The 21,912-nt window shown below is 47.2% G+C and overlaps 1 protein-coding gene across 1 annotated transcript in view; it reads right to left on the bottom strand.

The window, feature by feature from the left end:
- Window positions 1-21,912, bottom strand: part of SLC6A11 (solute carrier family 6 member 11) — a 325,430-nt gene that overhangs the window by 61,391 nt on the left and 242,127 nt on the right. The window contains exon 9 of the mRNA XM_073574234.1: window positions 20,613-20,737. Coding sequence (XP_073430335.1) covers window positions 20,613-20,737 — 125 coding nt within the window. The remainder of the gene's footprint in view (window positions 1-20,612; window positions 20,738-21,912) is intronic.

The following is a 21,912-nucleotide window of genomic DNA, read 5'->3' as shown; positions in this document are numbered from 1 at the left end:
CATTCGTTAGAGTGTTAGTGGGGTTCAGCACTGCCAGCTGTTCCCCTGCTGTGGAGATGGCAAGTCTCCTGCTGCCTTCACCTGCCAAAATCCAGTAGGCCCCAGCCTGCTCCTCGCCTAATCCTGGGCTCCAACAGCGTCAGTTGGTGTTCAGAAGTGTCGTCTCCACAGAGCCAAACACATTCGTTCAAGTGTTAGTGGGGTTCATCATTGCCAGCTGATCCCCTGCTGTGGAGATGGCAGTCTCTCCTGCTGTCTCCGCATTACAAAGACAGTAGGCCTCTGCCTACACCCTCCTATTTCCTGGGCTTCAACACAGCCAGTTGTAGTTCGGAAGTGCCGTCCACACGGAAAGAGATACTTGCTCCCGTGTCTCAGTGGGGTTCAGTAACGTCAGCTGATCCCCTGCTGTGTGGATGGCAGTCTCTCCTGCTGTCACCTCATTCAAAATACAGTAGGCCTCTGCCTACACCCTCCTATTTCCTGGACTTCAACACAGCCAGTTGTAGTTCGGAAGTGCCGTCCACACGGAAAGAGATACTTGCTCCCGTGTCTCAGTGGGGTTCAGTAACGTCAGCTGATCCCCTGCTGTGTGGATGGCAGTCTCTCCTGCTGTAAACTCATTCAAAATACAGTAGGCCTCTGCCTACACCCTCCTATTTCCTGGGCTTCAACACAGCCAGTTGTAATTCGGAAGTGCCGTCCACACGGAAAGAGATACTTGCTCCCGTGTCTCAGTGGGGTTCAGTAATGTCAGCTGATCCCCTGCTGTGTGGATGGCAGTCTCTTCTGCTGTCACCTCATTCAAAATACAGTAGGCCTCTGCCTATACCCTCCTATTTCCTGGGCTTCAACACAGCCAGTTGTAGTTCGGAAGTGCCGTCCACACGGAAAGAGATACTTGCTCCCGTGTCTCAGTGGGGTTCAGTAACGTCAGCTGATCCCCTGCTGTGTGGATGGCAGTCTCTCCTGCTGTCACCTCATTCAAAATACAGTAGGCCTCTGCCTACACCCTCCTATTTCCTGGGCTTCAACACAGCCAGTTGTAGTTCGGAAGTGCCGTCCACACGGAAAGAGATACTTGCTCCCGTGTCTCAGTGGGGTTCAGTAACGTCAGCTGATCCCCTGCTGTGTGGATGGCAGTCTCTCCTGCTGTAAACTCATTCAAAATACAGTAGGCCTCTGCCTACACCCTCCTATTTCCTGGGCTTCAACACAGCCAGTTGTAGTTCGGAAGTGCCGTCCACACGGAAAGAGATACTTGCTCCCGTGTCTCAGTGGGGTTCAGTAACGTCAGCTGATCCCCTGCTGTGTGGATGGCAGTCTCTCCTGCTGTCACCTCATTCAAAATACAGTAGGCCTCTGCCTACACCCTCCTATTTCCTGGGCTTCAACACAGCCAGTTGTAGTTCGGAAGTGCCGTCCACACGGAAAGAGATACTTGCTCCCGTGTCTCAGTGGGGTTCAGTAATGTCAGCTGATCCCCTGCTGTGTGGATGGCAGTCTCTCCTGCTGTAAACTCATTCAAAATACAGTAGGCCTCTGCCTACACCCTCCTATTTCCTGGGCTTCAACACAGCCAGTTGTAGTTCGGAAGTGCCGTCCACACGGAAAGAGATACTTGCTCCCGTGTCTCAGTGAGGTTCAGTAATGTCAGCTGATCCCCTGCTGTGTGGATGGCAGTCTCTCCTGCTGTCACCTCATTCAAAATACAGTAGGCCTCTGCCTACACCCTCCTATTTCCTGGGCTTCAACACAGCCAGTTGTAGTTCGGAAGTGCCGTCCACACGGAAAGAGATACTTGCTCCCGTGTCTCAGTGGGGTTCAGTAACGTCAGCTGATCCCCTGCTGTGTGGATGGCAATCTCTCCTGCTGTCACCTCATTCAAAATACAGTAGGCCTCTGCCTACACCCTCCTATTTCCTGGGCTTCAACACAGCCAGTTGTAGTTCGGAAGTGCCGTCCACATGGAAAGAGATACTTGCTCCCGTGTCTCAGTGGGGTTCAGTAACGTCAGCAGATCCCCTGCTGTGTGGATGGCAGTCTCTCCTGCTGTAAACTCATTCAAAATACAGTAGGCCTCTGCCTACACCCTCCTATTTCCTGGGCTTCAACACAGCCAGTTGTAGTTCGGAAATGCCGTCCACACGGAAAGAGATACTTGCTCCCGTGTCTCAGTGGGGTTCAGTAATGTCAGCTGATCCCCTGCTGTGTGGATGGCAGTCTCTCCTGCTGTCACCTCATTCAAAATACAGTAGGCCTCTGCCTACACCCTCCTATTTCCTGGGCTTCAACACAGCCAGTTGTAGTTCGGAAGTGCCGTCCACACGGAAAGAGATACTTGCTCCCATGTCTCAGTGGGGTTCAGTAACGTCAGCTGATCCCCTGCTGTGTGGATGGCAGTCTCTCCTGCTGTAAACTCATTCAAAATACAGTAGGCCTCTGCCTACACCCTCCTATTTCCTGGGCTTCAACACAGCCAGTTGTAGTTCGGAAGTGCCGTCCACACGGAAAGAGATACTTGCTCCCGTGTCTCAGTGGGGTTCAGTAACGTCAGCTGATCCCCTGCTGTGTGGATGGCAGTCTCTCCTGCTGTAAACTCATTCAAAATACAGTAGGCCTCTGCCTACACCCTCCTATTTCCTGGGCTTCAACACAGCCAGTTGTAGTTCGGAAGTGCCGTCCACACGGAAAGAGATACTTGCTCCCGTGTCTCAGTGGGGTTCAGTAATGTCAGCTGATCCCCTGCTGTGTGGATGGCAGTCTCTCCTGCTGTCACCTCATTCAAAATACAGTAGGCCTCTGCCTACACCCTCCTATTTCCTGGGCTTCAACACAGCCAGTTGTAGTTCGGAAGTGCCGTCCACACGGAAAGAGATACTTGCTCCCGTGTCTCAGTGGGGTTCAGTAACGTCAGCTGATCCCCTGCTGTGTGGATGGCAGTCTCTCCTGCTGTCACCTCATTCAAAATACAGTAGGCCTCTGCCTACACCCTCCTATTTCCTGGGCTTCAACACAGCCAGTTGTAGTTCGGAAGTGCCGTCCACACGGAAAGAGATACTTGCTCCCGTGTCTCAGTGGGGTTCAGTAATGTCAGCTGATCCCCTGCTGTGTGGATGGCAAAGTCTCCTGCTGCCTACACAGTCGTACCACTACTGATTTTTAACCGTGCTCCAATTAGGCCTGTGGCTCCACTGTCTCTCGTATTTCCCCTGTCCTCCAACCCTGCCAGTTACAGCTCCGAAGTGGCGTCTGCACAATCCACACTTGTTCCTGTGTTACAGGTGTTCAGTCCGGTCAGTTAATCCCCTGATGTGTGTCCGGCAATGTCGCCTGCTCTGTCCACATTCCCATTATGGGAATGTGGACAGAGCAGGCGACATTGCCGGACACACATCAGGGGATTAACTGACCGGACTGAACACCTGTAACACAGGAACAAGTGTGGATTGTGCAGACGCCACTTCGGAGCTGTAACTGGCGGGGTTGGAGGACAGGGGAAATACGAAAATCAGTGAAGCCACAGGCCTAAGTGGAGCTTGGTTCAAATTAGTAGTCTACAACCGATCTTAAAATTTCTTCAATGCAGCCTCAGCCTGCTCCGTGCTTGTCCCTGGGCTTCAACACAGCCAGTTGTTGCTCGGAAGTGCCGTCTTCACAGAGTAAAACACTAGCTCCTGTGTTTGTGGGGTTCAGTAACGTCAGCTGTTCCCCTGCTGTTTTGATGGCACTCTGTCCTGCTGCCTCCCAATTGACAGCACATCAGGCCTCAGCCTGCTAAGTGCTTGTCCTGGGCTCCAACATCGCCAGTTGCTGCTCATAACTGACTTTGGCACGGGTACTCCCTCCTGCCCAGCTTGGTTCCAGCCCTGCCTGCTGTTTCCGGGAAGTGTCAATGTCAGTTTGCCACCCCAAGTTGCCATGTCGTGTTGCGGTTGGGTTAGCCGAGGCTAGGGTGCCAGCAGTTTAGGTGCTTCCTATGTGGACTGCGGGTTCTGGTAAGAAAGGTTTGTTCCATAGTGCCAGTAGGACAAGCACCCCCTGTAGGACTGTGTGATTCGGTAACTGCGGCCAGCTTGCGGCATGCCAACTTTGCTTTTCAGGGGTAACTTCTGATACCCCTCCGGGTTCCAGCACCGTCAGCTGGTTCTCATCAGAGCCTTTGGCCTAGGTGCCTCCATCTCGGTATCCGAGTTCCGGCAACGTCTGCTGGTCCTTGGTAGTGCTTTGTAGCACAGGTACCTCCTGCTTAGTAACCGGGTTCCAGCACCGTCAGCTGGTCCTCGGTTGTGCCATTGGCTCTTATTCCTTCTGCTGCCCCTCCGGGTGCCAGCACTGTCAGCTGGTCCTCGCTATTTCCATTTGCTCTTGCAGCTTATGCTACCCCTCCGGGTTCCAGCACCGTCAGCTGGTTCTCGTCAGAGCCTTTGGCCTAGGTGCCTCCATCTCGGTATCCGAGTTCCGGCAACGTCTGCTGGTCCTTGGTAGTGCTTTGTAGCACAGGTACCTCCTGCTTAGTAACCGGGTTCCAGCACCGTCAGCTGGTCCTCGGTTGTGCCATTGGCTCTTATTCCTTCTGCTGCCCCTCCGGGTGCCAGCACTGTCAGCTGGTCCTCGCTATTTCCATTTGCTCTTGCAGCTTATGCTACCCCTCCGGGTTCCAGCACCGTCAGCTGGTTCTCGTCAGAGCCTTTGGCCTAGGTGCCTCCATCTCGGTATCCGAGTTCCGGCAACGTCTGCTGGTCCTTGGTAGTGCTTTGTAGCACAGGTACCTCCTGCTTAGTAACCGGGTTCCAGCACCGTCAGCTGGTCCTCGGTAGTGCCATTGGCTCTTGTTCCTTCTGCTGCCCCTCCGGGTGCCAGTACCGTCAGCTGGTTCAAGAGGACAAAGAACAGGAAGACAACCACCAAGATGCAGAACAACAAGAGAGAGAAGACAAAGAAGCATAAAAAAAACAAAGCAGAAGAACATTAAGCATAAGACTAATACTCTGAGCAAATGATATTATCTTATTTATAAGCAGAAGAAGACTAAGCAGTGTATGGGGGTGAGTCCGTTCCTCCTCGTGGTGCCCCTGGAAAAGGCCTGCTGCTGCAGGCCAAACTGAACGCGGACAAATCCTGTTGTAAATCTTTTGTGACAGGCAGAACGGAAGGTGTAAACTTCTAACTTTTCTAGATAACAACTACAGGAATGCCTGACACAAACAAGAATATGATGAAGAAGAATAGGAAGAAGATGAAGAAGCTGAATATGTAGAATAATAATTGTTGAATAAGAAGAATATGAAGAATGTAAGAAAAGGAAGAAGAAGAAGAAGAAGAAGAAGAAGAAGAAGAAGAAGAAGAATGTAAAAAAAGGAAGTAGAAGAAGAAGAAGAATGTAAAAAAAGGAATAAGAAGAAGAATGTAAAAAAAGGAAGTAGAAGAAGAAGAAGAAGAATGTAAAAAAAGGAAGTAGAAGAAGAAGAAGAAGAATGTAAAAAAAGGAAGTAGAAGAAGAAGAAGAAGAATGTAAAAAAAGGAAGTAGAAGAAGAAGAAGAAGAATGTAAAAAAAGGAAGTAGAAGAAGAAGAAGAAGAAAGAAGAAAGAAGAAGAAGACATACATGTCTGGCAAAATATAAATGAGGCTAACATAGTCAATATCTTTGTAACTCCTAACATCTTTAAAAAAAAAGTTTAATTCCTGCTATTCCATTTGATTGGGCTAAACCTCTATGGCTTTAATGTCTCCTCCACCTCCCACAATACATTCTACATTATTCTTAGTTGTTTTTCTTCATGTAGAATTAACCTACAAGGAAAGAAAGGGTTTTTTTTAATTCCGATATTTTGGCCCCATTGACTTGCATTGGTTCCCGGTATCGGAATCGGCGATACCGATACTTTTTTTTAAGATCGGCCGATCCATTCCGATCCGATATTTTCAAGTATCGGCTGGTATCGCTCAACTCTACTCATTACCTGTAGTAATGGCACCTGTTTAAACTTGTTATCAGTATAAAAAGACACCTGTGCACACCCTCAAACAGTCTGACCCCAAACTCCACTATGGTGAAGACTAGAGTTGAGAGACTTTTGGTTTTTAGGGTCGCGTTTCGTTTCGTGAAACCCGACTTTTCCAAAAGTCGGGTCGAGCAAGATCGTCCGATTATAGGGAAAAGTCGGGGTCGTCCCGAAACACGAAACCCAATGTAAGTCAATGGGGAATAAAAGTCGGCAGTGAGAGGAGGACAGGAAACACACCTACAGTGCCCATTTGAATGCCAAAAGCATCAATTCTTCTTACTTAAGCTTGTCAACCTTAATTAACTTCATAATACAAGTTACGCACTGAAAAATGGGGGTTATTTGGCTAAAGTTGTGGGGGGGGAGGGCTGGCTGCAGGTTTTCATGTGCCCTGGGCGAAAGAGCGCCCCTTTAACACATACCACAACTCATCATGCTCCGATACGGCAGAGAAATAGCGGTATAGTACAATAAAAAATACCTCACTTTTTACATCTCATGAAGAGGCCCATCTACTGTATTTCTCCATACAGAATCATTGGTCCCATATAATGTTTGAAACAGTATATGATGAGCTCCACATAATGCTACAGTATATGTTGGTCCCCATGGATGAAGCTCCACTGTCTTATGGGCCCAAATAATGCTCCAAACATAATGGGCCCCATTTCTAATGCTCTAGTGTATAATGGGCCCTGTAAATGCTGCTCCAGTGTCTGATGTCCACCTTTGGAATGTTCCAGTGTATGGTGAGCCCCATCTATCATTCTCCAGAGTATAGTGCTCCCCAAAAATTGCTGTCCCAACATTGAAAACAATCAAATAAGTCTCCTCGCTAGGGAATCCCTGTACTTGTCTGGACTCCTTGTCGTCCCCATCTTCCATCTCACTGCACAGGCACAGGGCCCCTGATAGTACGGTGGTGTGTCTGATGGCGGGTGGGCCGAACCTGCACTTTCATCTGCAGCTTCCTCTTTGTCACCGTGTAAGATGGAACTGTATATGGGAAGGGTAACCTGAGTTTCATCAGGGTCAGATTCAGGTCGTGTAGCGTGCGAGGGGAATGTAGTGGTCTGGGTCAATGTACCAGCAGATTCATCGAGCAGTGGCTGGGCATCAGTGCACTTGTGTCGCCCCCAGGAGTACGGTCGCCACAGTGGCATTACCTTCTTCCTAGGGAGTGTGATGTCATGCTTGGGAGCAACGAAGGATCTCTCTAGCAGGTTAACTGATTGGGCGGCGTTATTCCCACGAGTCATGACCCTCCAAACAGCGTTCATGAAGGCAAAGTGTTTGTTTTACGTGGGCAGTATGGTTGCAAAGCTGAACCTTAAAGGAATGTCCAGAAGGGCACCACCAGGAGTGGAGCCTATGGTTAAATTCGACTCCACCTGGGAAACCTCAACCATGCCAGCTACAGAACAGATGCACACATTGCAAGCTTAATTCCGTTAACGAACGAGACTCCGTCATGCCCCGCGGTCCGAGTCCGGCTTACTAGAGGGACACGTGAGGCTCTGGCACATGAGATTGGCCAATAACTGGTGTGTCATGCCCTTACATGTCCGTGGCTGCATGTGCGCTACACTGAAAAGGCCAGCGTTTGTCGCTTACAGGTGCAGATAACCCGCTGAACAATGTTAGTGATGGGGATCACTGATTACAATTATTACCTGCGAACAATGATTTCCCAGTAAGTGCAGGTCAACCGCAGTTCCGGAATTAGGTCTAACCGTCATTCCTGAAAAAATGAAAAACTTACGTGTGCAAACCACAGGTGCTGTAGCTTGCTTAACAGCTCGCCAGCCGTTCTCACGCCCAGTATGGATTACACGTGATTGCACAAAGGTGAGAAAGGGTACCGTATCCCCAGATAACATGTATGGATAGCGTACACATTCAAAATATATGTCTCAGGAGGCAGGCTCAGACGGTGTTAGGCCCAGTATGGATTGCACGTGATTGCACAAAGGTTAGAAAGGGTACCGTATCCCCAGATAACATGTATGGATAGCGTACACATTCAAAATATATGTCTCAGGAGGCAGGCTCAGACGGTGTTAGGCCCAGTATGGATTGCACGTGATTGCACAAAGGTTAGAAAGGGTACCGTATCCCCAGATAACATGTATGGATAGCGTACACATTCAAAATATATGTCTCAGGAGGCAGGTTCAGACGGTGTTAGGCCCAGTATGGATTGCACGTGATTGCACAAAGGTTAGAAAGGGTACCATATCCCCAGATAACATGTATGGATAGCGTACACATTCAAAATATATGTCTCAGGAGGCAGGCTCAGACGGTGTCAGACCCAGTATGGATTGCACGTGATTGCACAAAGGTTAGAAAGGGTACCGTATCCCCAGATAACATGTATGGATAGCGTACACATTCAAAATATATGTCTCAGGAGGCAGGCTCAGACGGTGTTAGGCCCAGTATGGATTGCACGTGATTGCACAAAGGTTAGAAAGGGTACCGTATCCCCAGATAACATGTATGGATAGCGTACACATTCAAAATATATGTCTCAGGAGGCAGGCTCAGATGGTGTTAGGCCCAGTATGGATTGCACGTGATTGCACAAAGGTTAGAAAGGGTACCGTATCCCCAGATAACATGTATGGATAGCGTACACATTCAAAATATATGTCTCAGGAGGCAGGCTCAGACGGTGTTAGGCCCAGTATGGATTGCACAAAGGTTAGAAAGGGTACCGTATCCCCAGATAACATGTATGGATAGCGTACACATTCAAAATATATGTCTCAGGAGTCAGGCTCAGACGGTGTTAGGCCCAGTATGGATTGCACGTGATTGCACAAAGGTTAGAAAGGGTACCGTATCCCCAGATAACATGTATGGATAGCATACACATTCAAAATATATGTCTCAGGAGGCAGGCTCAGACGGTGTTAGGCCCAGTATGGATTGCACGTGATTGCACAAAGGTTAGAAAGGGTACCGTATCCCCAGATAACATGTATGGATAGCGTACACATTCAAAATATATGTCTCAGGAGGCAGGTTCAGACGGTGTTAGGCCCAGTATGGATTGCACGTGATTGCACAAAGGTTAGAAAGGGTACCGTATCCCCAGATAACATGTATGGATAGCGTACACATTCAAAATATATGTCTCAGGAGGCAGGCTCAGACGGTGTCAGGCCCAGTATGGATTGCACGTGATTGCACAAAGGTTAGAAAGGGTACCGTATCCCCAGATAACATGTATGGATAGCGTACACATTCAAAATATATGTCTCAGGAGGCAGGCTCAGACGGTGTTAGGCCCAGTATGGATTGCACGTGATTGCACAAAGGTTAGAAAGGGTACCGTATCCCCAGATAACATGTATGGATAGCGTACACATTCAAAATATATGTCTCAGGAGGCAGGCTCAGACGGTGTTAGGCCCAGTATGGATTGCACGTGATTGCACAAAGGTTAGAAAGGGTACCGTATCCCCAGATAACATGTATGGATAGCGTACACATTCAAAATATATGTCTCAGGAGGCAGGCTCAGACGGTGTTAGGCCCAGTATGGATTGCACAAAGGTTAGAAAGGGTACCGTATCCCCAGATAACATGTATGGATAGCGTACACATTCAAAATATATGTCTCAGGAGGCAGGCTCAGACGGTGTTAGGCCCAGTATGGATTGCACGTGATTGCACAAAGGTTAGAAAGGGTACCGTATCCCCAGATAACATGTATGGATAGCGTACACATTCAATATATATGTCTCAGGAGGCAGGCTCAGACGGTGTTAGGCCCAGTATGGATTGCACGTGATTGCACAAAGGTTAGAAAGGGTACCGTATCCCCAGATAACATGTATGGATAGCGTACACATTCAAAATATATGTCTATACATCAGGAGGCAGGCTCAGACGTGTCAGGCACAGTATGGATTTGACGGCCCAGTTTACACAGCGGAGGAGCAGGGAGAGGTAAAGATTGCAAATGCTGGGGCCCTGCCCAAGCAAGGGGGGCCCACTCGTGGGCGTCGGTACTGGCACTGGGCCCCTCGTAGTACAGCGGTGTGTCTGATGGCGGGTGTGCACCACCACCGTCAGAGACACTTGATTGCACTATGAGGGACCCTGTGCCAGTGCCCGCGCCCAAGAGTCGGCCTACCCACCTGTCCAGGGCAACGGCACTCGCACGGTGTCGTGCGCTAGGTGGTGACCCCGGCCATGGGGGGGAGGCAGCACAGTTAGGGAGTTTTAGAAAGTGGCATATGTTGATGTTGGACATTCAGCTGATGCAAAAGGCGAAATAGGTGAAGTCCCAGGAAGAGGTGGACCAAAGCAAGCCATTTTTCTGTCACCCTATGTGTCATCAGGGGAAGGTGGGACAAAATCCTTGGAAACCCATGCGTGGTTCATTTTAATGAAGGTTAGATCATCCACATTTTGGGTTGACAGACGGGTCCTTTTTTCTGTCAGGATTGATCCAGCTGCACTGAAGACTCTTTCCGATAGCACACTTGCAGCTGGGCAAGCGAGCTCCTGTAAGGCATATTGTGCCAATTCAGGCCAGGTGTCCAGTTTAGCGGCCCAATAGTCAAAGGGGAATGACCTGTGTGGGAGAACATCGATATGGGAGGAAAAGTAGTTTGTAACCATAGTTGACAACTGCTGTCTCCTGTCACTTTCCATCGATGCAGTATTACCAGATGTGTGAGCTGTATTTGAAAAATCAGTCCACAACATTGTCATGAAACCCCTGTCTCCAACGCCACTTCTGCTGTGTGCACCACGAACACCTCTGCCAAGCTGCCCCCGGCCCGTACGGCTCGTGTGAGAACCATCACCGCTGCTGTGTGCTGGGAATGCCTCAAGCAACCGATTTACCAGAGTTGCTTGTTTATTAGCCAATATTAGGTCAAGGTTCTCCTGTGGCATGATGTTTTGTAATTTGCCTTTATAGCGTGGATCCAGGATGCTGGCCAACCAGTAGTCGTCATTGTTCATCATTTTGGCAATGCGGGGGTCCCTTTTTAGGATCCGCAAGGCATAATCTGACATGTGGGCCAATGTTCCCGGTGTCAATGATGCACTGTGAGTGCTGGGTGGAGGAGCACTTTCTGGCAAATCCACATCCCTCCAGTCACGCACAAACCCTGTACCAGACCTTGCCACGCCAACATTTTCACTTGCCCCATGAGATGCATCCTCCTCCCCTAAGTAATCATCCCCATCATCATCCTCCTCCTCCTCTTCTTCCTCTACCTCGTCCAGGAGATGTCCCTGAGCAGACAATGGCTGAATGTCATCAAGGATTCCCTCCTCCTCTTCCTCCTCATCAACATTGGCTGCAGACGCCTGCTCCTTAAGGTGCGTCAAAGTTTGCATGAGCAGACGCATAAGTGGGATGCTCATGCTTAGGATGGCGTCGTCTGCACTTACCAGCCGTGTGCATTCCTCAAAACACTGAAGGACTTTACAGAGGTCTTTCAGCTTCGACCACTGCACACCTGTCAACTCCATGTCTGCTCTCAAAGTGCCTGGCCGTGTATCCTCCCACAAATGCATTATGGCCTGCCTCTGCTCGCACAGCCGCTCCACCATGTGCAGGGTGGAGTTCCACCTTGTTGCAATGTCGATAATGAGGCGGTGGTTGGGAAGGTGGAGCAATCGCTGCAGCTTCTGCATACGAACGGAGTGTACAGGCGACCGGCGAATGTGCGCGCACAGTCTTCGCACCTTCTGGAGCAGGGCTGTTAACTCCGGATAATTTTTGAGGAAGCACTGCACCACCAGGTTCAAGGTGTGAGCCAAGCAAGGTATGTGGCTGAGTTTTGAAAGGGCTATGGCTGCCACAAAATTACGGCCGTTATCACTAACTACCTTGCCTGCCTCAAGATGTACACTGCCCAGCCATGACTCAGTTTGTCGCTTCAAGTACTCAGCCAGCACCTCGGCGGTGTGTCTGTCGCCCAAACACATCATCTGCAACACAGCCTGCTGACGCTTTCCACTAGCTGCTCGATAGGGGGACACATCGTGTGCAACAGTGGCAGCTGCAGATGGAGTGCTCGTACGACTGCGCTCTGTGGACGAGCTTTCGCTTCTGGAGGAGGAGGAGGAGGGTCGAACGCCTACAGCCAACTGTTTCCTATACCGTGGGCTAGGCAGCACTGTCCCACCACCGCTGTCCCCTGTAGACCCTGCATCCACCACATTAACCCAGTGCGCAGTGATGGACACGTAACGGCCCTGGCCATGGCGACTGGACCATGCATCAGTTGTGAGGTGCACCTTTCCACTCACTGACTGCTTGAGTGCATGCACAATGCGGTCTTTTACATGATGGTGGAGGGCTGGGATAGCTTTGCGAGAGAAGAAGTGGCGACTGGGTAGGTCATAGCGTGGTACTGCATAGGCCATGAGTTCGCGGAAAGCTGTGCTTTCCACCAACCGAAAGGGCATCATCTCAAACGAGATTTGTTTGGCAATGTTGGCGTTCAAACCCAGTGTACGCGGATGAGAGACTGAGTACTTTCTTGACCTACTCATAGTGTCTGGGAGGGTGAGCTGGACTTGAGAGCTGCATATGGTGGAAGTAGCGGTGGACAGGGCGGACTGAGAGAGGGTTGATGATGGTGATGGAGTTGGTGTTCTTTCTGATGGCCTAGAATCAGTCTTTCATTGATATAACAGTGGGATTCCCTGACTGCTGTGGCCTTGCAACGACACCTCAACATTTGCTGCTGTGCTAACCGGTGGGCTTACAGTGGGGGAAACAATGTAGCGTTGCTGACTACCTTCGTTGTGATCAGTTGCACATGTGGCACTTGAGGTTTGGTGTTGTGTCCACGCTTGCAAGTGCATGCTGGTTAAATGTCTAAGCATGCAACTGGTATTCAAATTTTTCAGATTTTTCCCTCGGCTAAAGGTCTTTGCGCACTTCTTACAGATAACCTTGGCCTGATCATGAGGATTTTGTTCAAAAAATGCCACACTGCACTCTTCCTACTTTGGCAGACATTTTGCGGCCTAGCACGCTGTGATCTTTTGACCCTCTGGACAAGCTGTCCAGCAACTCTTTTGATGTTTGGAACCTGTCTTTGGAGTGCTCCGGGCCTGCCAGATAACAGCTGCTGCGATGTCGATGTCTGCTGTGGATGCTCCTCATCTGAGCTATTGGAAGCAGCACCCTCTTCCCCCAATGGATGCCAATCTGGGTCAACAACTGGGTCATCCATCACCTCCTCTTCTATGTCATGTGCACCTTCCTCTGTGTCACCGTGTATGGTGGTATAGTGTGCGGGAAGGGGCACCTGAGTCTCATCAGGGTCAGAATCTGGCTCTGTACACTGCGAGGACAATGTAGTGCTCTGAGTGAATGTACCAGCAGAATCATCCATCAGCGGCTGTGCATCAGTGCACTCCATGTCAGATTCATCTTGGCCTGGGTAATTCACCATTTCACTTGATAATCCAGGCATGGTATGTGAAAACAGCTCCATGGAGTAATCAGTAGTATGGCCTGCGTCATCCTTCAATCTTGGTTGGGGTGAAGGACACAAGGAAAGGTGTGGTTCATGAACATGAGCCTCCAATGACGACTCAGTGCTTTTACTTTTTACAACTGAAGAAGAGGAAGCGATAGAGCTGGAGACTGAGTCAGCAATGTAAGACAAAACTTTTTCCTGATGCTCTGGCTTTAAAAGCGGTTTGCCAACTCCTAGAAAACTAAGCGTTCGAGGCCTTATGTAGCCAGACGATGACGCAGGGTCAGCACCTCCTGCATTCGGTCCTATTTTGCTCTTGCCACTACCATCAGATCCACCACCAACACCATCATTACCAGCTGCCAACCCTCGCCCAATTCCACGGCCTCTTCCACCAGCCTTCCTCATTTTTGGTAGAAATGTAGACAAAATCCAACAAACTATATAGTAATGTAAAACAAGGTACAAGGTGTCTATAGGACAGGGGAGATTTTGAATTTCTGCAGACACTTGTGGACACTGGACACTTTTGGATTGTGTGAGGCCCACTGATATCTGAGCGCTATGTGACAGGCTCGATGGCACAGCTGTGACCAAAGTGACTAGAGGATAAGGGAGATTTTGAATCTCTGCACACACTTTTGGACACTGGACTCTTTTGGATTGTGTGAGGCCCAATGAATATCTGAGCGCTATGTGACAGGCTCGATGGCACAGCTGTGACCAGTGACTAGAGGATAAGGGAGATTTTGAATCTCTGCACACACTTTTGGACACTGGACACTTTTGGATTGTGTGAGGCCCACTGATATCTGAGCGCTATGTGACAGGCTCGATGGCACAGCTGTGACCAAAGTGACTAGAGGATAAGGGAGATTTTGAATCTCTGCACACACTTTTGGACACTGGACACTTTTGGATTGTGTGAGGCCCAATGAATATCTGAGCGCTATGTGACAGGCTCGATGGCACAGCTGTGACCAAAGTGACTAGAGGATAAGGGAGATTTTGAATCTCTGCACACACTTTTGGACACTGGACACTTTTGGATTGTGTGAGGCCCACTGATATCTGAGCGCTATGTCACAGGCTCGATGGCACAGCTGTGACCAAAGTGACTAGAGGATAAGGGAGATTTTGAATCTCTGCACACACTTTTGGACACTGGACACTTTTGGATTGTGTGAGGCCCACTGATATCTGAGCGCTATGTCACAGGCTCGATGGCACAGCTGTGACCAAAGTGACTAGAGGATAAGGGAGATTTTGAATCTCTGCACACACTTTTGGACACTGGACACTTTTGGATTGTGTGAGGCCCACTGATATCTGAGCGCTATGTGACAGGCTCGATGGCACAGCTGTGACCAAAATGACTAGAGGATAAGGGAGATTTTGAATCTCTGCACACACTTTTGGACACTGGACACTTTTGGATTGTGTGAGGCCCACTGATATCTGAGCGCTATGTCACAGGCTCGATGGCACAGCTGTGACCAAAGTGACTAGAGGATAAGGGAGATTTTGAATCTCTGCACACACTTTTGGACACTGGACACTTTTGGATTGTGTGAGGCCCAATGAATATCTGAGCGCTATGTGACAGGCTCGATGGCACAGCTGTGACCAAAGTGACTAGAGGATAAGGGAGATTTTGAATCTCTGCACACACTTTTGGACACTGGACACTTTTGGATTGTGTGAGGCCCACTGATATCTGAGCGCTATGTGACATTCTCGATGGCACAGCTGTGACCAAAGTGACTAGAGGATAAGGGAGATTTTGAATCTCTGCACACACTTTTGGACACTGGACACTTTTGGATTGTGTGAGGCCCAATGAATATCTGAGCGCTATGTGACAGGCTCGATGGCACAGCTGTGACCAAAGTGACTAGAGGATAAGGGAGATTTTGAATCTCTGCACACACTTTTGGACACTGGACACTTTTGGATTGTGTGAGGCCCACTGATATCTGAGCGCTATGTCACAGGCTCGATGGCACAGCTGTGACAAAAGGGACTAGAGGATAAGGGAGATTGGATTGCTTTTAAAAAAGCAGTTTGCAGAGCAGTGGGTAAACAGCAATGCCAGCCTGTCAGGAAGCCTTAAAAGGCAGCCCAACAACCAACACCACTGATACACCACAATGTAGCCTCCCCTTGCACTGCACACACAGTGACTGGTGTGTTGTGCAGGCCAAATTGCTAGCAGCAGAAGCAGTTTTTTTTTCTTCTCAGGACAAAAAAAAAAAATTGGGATTGCTTTTAAAAAAGCAGTTTGCGGAGCAGTGGGTAAACAGCAATGCAGGAATGTCAGGAAGCCTTAGAAGGCAGCCCAACAACCAACACCACTGATACACCACTATATAGCCTCCCCTTGCACTGCACACACAGTGACTGGTGTGTTGTGCAGGCCAAATCGCTAGCAGCAGAAGCAGTTTTTTTGTCTTCTTCCCTGCCTAACGCTCTCCCTACAGAATCAGCAGCAACCTCTCCCTATACTGAGATCGGCAGAAGTAAGATGGCGGTCGGCGTGCACGCCCTTTTATACCCCCTGTGACGCCCACCAAAGCAAGCCAATCACTTGCATGCCCTTCTGAAAGATGGTGGTGACCCCTGCCTATGTCATCACGTTGCCCACAGTGTCCGTGGATCCTGATTGGCTGAAAAAGAGCGCAAAACAAACTTTTGAAACGCGACTTTGGCGCGTAAGTCGCCGACCTCGTGGCCGACCTTATCCTAGGGTCGCGTTTCGTTTCATGAAACCCGACTTTGCCAAAAGTCGGCGACTTTTGAAATTTTTCGACCCGTTTCGCTCAACTCTAGTGAAGACCAAAGAGCTGTCAAAGGACACCAGAAACAAAATTGTAGCCCTGCACCAGGCTGGGAAGACTGAATCTGCAATAGCCAACCAGCTTGGAGTGAAGAAATCAACTGTGGGAGCAATAATTAGAAAATGGAAGACATACAAGACCACTGATAATCTCCCTCGATCTGGTGCTCCACGCAAAATCCCACCCCGTGGGGTCAGAATGATCACAAGAACGGTGAGCAAAAATCCCAGAACCACGCGGGGGGACCTAGTGAATGAACTGCAGAGAGCTGGGACCAATGTAACAAGGCCTACCATAAGTAACACACTACGCCACCATGGACTCAGATCCTGCAGTGCCAGACATGTCCCACTGCTTAAGCCTGTACATGCCCGGGCCCATCTGAAGTTTGCTAGAGAGCATTTGGATGATCCAGAGGAGTTTTGGGAGAATGTCCTATGGTCTGATGAAACCAAACTGGAACTGTTTGGTAGAAACACAACTTGTCGTGTTTGGAGGAAAAAGAATACTGAGTTGCATCCATCAAACACCATACCTACTGTAAAGCATGGTGGTGGAAACATCATGCTTTGGGGCTGTTTCTCTGCAAAGGGGCCAGGACGACTGATCCGGGTACATGAAAGAATGAATGGGGCCATGTATCGTGAGATTTTGAGTGCAAACCTCCTTCCATCAGCAAGGGCATTGAAGATGAAACGTGGCTGGGTCTTTCAACATGACAATGATCCAAAGCACACCGCCAGGGCAACGTAGGAGTGGCTTCGTAAGAAGCATTTCAAGGTCCTGGAGTGGCCTAGCCAGTCTCCAGATCTCAACCCTATAGAAAACCTTTGGAGGGAGTTGAAAGTCCGTGTTGCCAAGCGAAAAGCCAAAAACATCACTGCTCTAGAGGAGATCTGCATGGAGGAATGGGCCAACATACCAACAACAGTGTGTGGCAACCTTGTGAAGACTTACAGAAAACGTTTGACCTCTGTCATTGCCAACAAAGGATATATCACAAAGTATTGAGATGAAATTTTGTTTCTGACCAAATACTTATTTTCCACCATAATATGCAAATAAAATGAAAAAAAACCAGACAATGTGATTTTCTGGATTTTTTTTTCTCAGTTTGTCTCCCATAGTTGAGGTCTACCTATGATGTAAATTACAGACGCCTCTCATCTTTTTAAGTGGTGGAACTTGCACTATTGCTGACTGACTAAATACTTTTTTTCCCCACTGTATATACTACATTCATACAACATACATACATACTACATATATACTACATTCATACAACATACATACATACTACATACTTACTACATACATACAACATACATACAACATGCTACAGACATACAACATACATACTACATATAAACTACATTCATACAACATACATGTGAAAAAGACCTGGGCATACTAATAGATCACAGACTGAATATGAGTCAACAGTGTGATGCAGCAGCAAAAAAGGCAAATGCAATTCTAGGATGTATTAACAGAAGCATACAGTCTAGATCACGTGAAGTCATTATTTCCCTCTACTCCTCTTTGGTCAGACCTCATCTGGAATATTGTGTCCAGTTTTGGGCTCCACATTTTAAAAAGACATCAACAAACTGGAGCAAGTTCAGAAAAGAGCAACCAGAATGGTGACCGGTCTGCAAACCCTGTCTTATGAGGAAAGGTTGCAGGATTTGGGATTGTTTAGTTTGCAAAAGAGAAGACTGAGAGGAGACTTAATAGCTGTCTACAAATATCTAAAGGGCTGTCACATTGTAGAAGGATCAACTTTATTCTCATTTGCACAAGGAAAGACTAGAAGCAATGGGATGAAACTGAATGGGAGGAGACACAGATTAGATATTAGAAAAAACTTTTTGACAGTTAGAGTGATCAATGAGTGGAACAAGCTGCTACGAGAAGTGGTGAGTTCTCCTTCAATGGAAGTCTTCAAACAGAGGCTGGACAGACATCTTACTGGGATGATTTAGTGAATCCTGCTTTGAGCAGGGAGTTGGACCAGATGGCCCAGGAGGTCCCTTCCAACTCTACGATACATACATACTACATACATATATACTACATTCATGCAACATACATACATACCACATACATACAACATACATACAACATGCTACAGACATACAACATACATACTACATACATATTACATACATACTACATACAATACATTCATACAATACATACATACTACATGCATACATTCATACAATACATACATACTACATTCATACAACATACATACATAGTACATACTACATACATACAACATGCTACAGACATACAACATACATACTACATACATACTACATACAACATACATACATTCATACAATACATACATACTACATACATACAACATGCATACAACATGCTACAGACATACAACATACATACTACATACATACTACATACAATACATTCATACAATACATACATATAGACATACAGTACATATAACATAGAGTACATACCATTACTTGTCACATTGTTCCCCAAAGCCAGTGTCATCTGTGAAAAAATATGAAAATAACAAACAAGACATACACTCCCTGATCCGCAGAAATCCACGAGGGTCCCACGCCGATTTCCTGTGAAGAACAGCAGCATCAGCTGATGCGACCGCTCTCTACGGGGCTCCAGGAATCCAATGATGGGAGGTAGGTATCCTTCCGCACTGTATTCCTCCGCCACTGTAAAAAAAATAGTCCCTAGTCTCACTTTTGGCATTGCTGTGTGAAAAAGTTCCCACGCAGCTTTTGCCATAAAGTGAGACCAGGGACTATTTTTTTACAGTGGCGGAGGAATACAGTGCGGAAGGATACCTACTTCCCGTCATTGGATTCCTGGAGCCCCGTAGAGAGCGGTTGCATCAGCTGATGCTGCTGTTCTCCATGGGAAATCGGCGTGGGACCCTCGTGGATTTCTGCGGATCAAGGAGTATATGGCTTGTTTGTTATTTTCAATTTTTTTCATAGATGACACTGGCTTCAGGGAACAATGTGACAAGTATTGGTGAGTATGTACTCTGTGTTATATGTAATGTATGTCTATATATATGTATTGTATGAATGTATGAATGTATTGTATGTAGTATGTATGTATTGTATGAATGTATGTATGTTGTATGTCTGTAGCATGTAGTATGAATGTAGTATATATGTGCTCCGGCCCTGACCCCACCCCCACCACACGCTGACCTCCTCAGCGTCGCTCACGGCCAGAGCACGTGAGGTAGCAGCGATCTGCACTGCTTCACTGCCCAGCAGCAGCGGTCATCACCCACCCCATCTAGCACGCTTGACTGCACCACCGACCACCAGCTTCCAAGTAAGTGCCACCCCTCCCTGCACTATACCAGCGAGCACAAGCCTCCTCTAACCCTCATCTATGTCACAGGTCTGCCTCTGCATATAACAGTCTAGTACCAGGTGCTCTTGATTTATCTAAGGATATTCAGCCACAAGCATTCGGCAAGGTTAGCCTCAGCCTCCACCCGAACCATCTATCATTATTCCTTGGTACCTTTTGGCTTTTTTTCTGATATTCAAATCTTTTTATTAGTAATTATATTTAAACCAGGATTAGGGGACATGTGCCAGCCAATATCCCAGTAACAGTTCCAAGGTTGGATGCACTTATGGTCGGATTCACTAATAAGCAAGTCTAGCAGAATCTCTTTTAACCCTTAAGGGGTTGCCCCCCCCTTTTTGTAAGATAAGCGTACTCTACTTGTTTATTTATTCATTCACTTTATTGGCAGCTACTTACATTTTCAAGACAAAGCGATCAGCCTTAAGGACATTACGCTTTTTCTATAGACTAACAAGTGAGTAGCTTATTTTCTAAAACAAAACAAATAGGCTTTATTTATTTATTTATTTATTCATTCATTCATTCATTCATTTATTCATCCCACTTTTTGTGCCAGCTATCCATATTTCCAAGACCAGGCAACCAGCCTCCAGGACATCTTGTTTTTTCTATACATTATCATGTGAGTAGTCTAATATTAACCCTTGTCTTTCCCAGTATAGCGCGGTGTAATTACTGTTTTAATTTTTTAACCTTTTTTTAGTCACTAAGGATGAGCGAACATGCTCGGTGGTACGCAAATATCTGAGTGCTCAGATATGCTCTGCACTTGGCAAGCATTATTTCAAACTCGATTCCCACTCGAATCGAATTTCCGTTCCTTGGGCCAAGTTTTACCCCCCAAATACAATACACAGTAATTTGCTAAATATGCAAAGGTAAATTTGAGAAATCAGTTGTACATACCTGATTCTGCAACTTCTGCAATTGGAACCCCTTGTTCGTAAGCCATGAAACCAAGCACAGAAAATATAGCAAAACCGGCCACAAAGCTGGTGCCACTGTTCAAACAGCAAAGCATGATACAGTCCCTGCAAAGGCAAGCAGAGATTATGCAATCAGTTTATACTCAGTAACATTTCTCTAGATTTAATTATGCTTCTAACATTTATCCGATGACTGTTCATCACTGCAGACAATTGACCATGAAAGCGAACAGCTGTGACCTACCAGTGAGCATATTGCTGAGCATTCCACTCAACTGACTTTTTAGGATCAAATATCATCAGGTTTGAAAACAGTTGTGCTGTATTGAAAAACACAAAAAAGTGATGGTAGGGTCCTGTGTAGAAGCTTATGTGTGGCCAAAATGCAGCAATGATATGGCATGAAACAATGCAGACATCATTGCAAACCTGTATTATTTTTAAATGGACTTCATTGTTGATTGATGATTTCCATGTGGTTATCCGGGTATCATGTGGGCAATATTAGCCAACACTCAAATAATTCATTTATCGAGCCCATTTAAAAAGTACACAATTATTGAGTTGGATGCTTGGAAAGTGACCTTAGATACCTGATGGCATGCCCTGTATTGACCACAGTAGTGAGTTTTTGAATTAAGAAAAAGATTAATTGAAACTGGACAGAAGAAGACACCTTAAAGACTTCATTTAAGAGCGCAGTCAGATGACCATATAAATCGGACTAAGATTGGAATGCAATGCTCGGACTGGCCTTTGGGTCTCCCAAACTGATCATGACAGCTTCATATATTTCAAGTCTCTATCCTGCTCTCACTGGTTCATTGGTTGGAATAGTTGAGTGAATTGATTTGTATCAAATGCAATCTGTTATGAAAAAAAAATGATATTCACCAGGCATTTAAATTTCCGATTTGATTTTCATGAATGCTGCAAAATGGCGGCAGTGAGTTGCCATTTTTCTGGACTTTTTTAATGACCAGGAAGGGGTTAAAAATGAAAAAAGATTACTCTAACTTGTTCTATGCTTTACCCTTATCTGTCCTGCCACTGCAGATCCCTACCCAGCCTTTCCTTGGATCTTCCAAATAAGTCTCATATGACCATGTGAGACAGGACGCAAGTCATTGATGTTAATGATGTGTATCATGTGACCGTGTGATGTATAGCATTTCATTGAAATGCGTTGTACCCCACGAGCCCATGTTTGGCCTCGTCAGTGCCAGAAGATCCAAAGATCAGAAGGTACAATTGGAGAACTTGGTGAGTACCAGGCCTCA

Source organism: Dendrobates tinctorius, unplaced genomic scaffold, assembly GCF_039654945.1.
Source record: "Dendrobates tinctorius isolate UK_male_01 unplaced genomic scaffold, ASM3965494v1 ptg000038l, whole genome shotgun sequence".
NCBI classification, from domain to species: Eukaryota; Metazoa; Chordata; class Amphibia; order Anura; family Dendrobatidae; genus Dendrobates; species Dendrobates tinctorius.
Note: the sequence above shows the minus strand (reverse complement) of the source record. Positions and strands in the feature narration are given on the sequence as shown.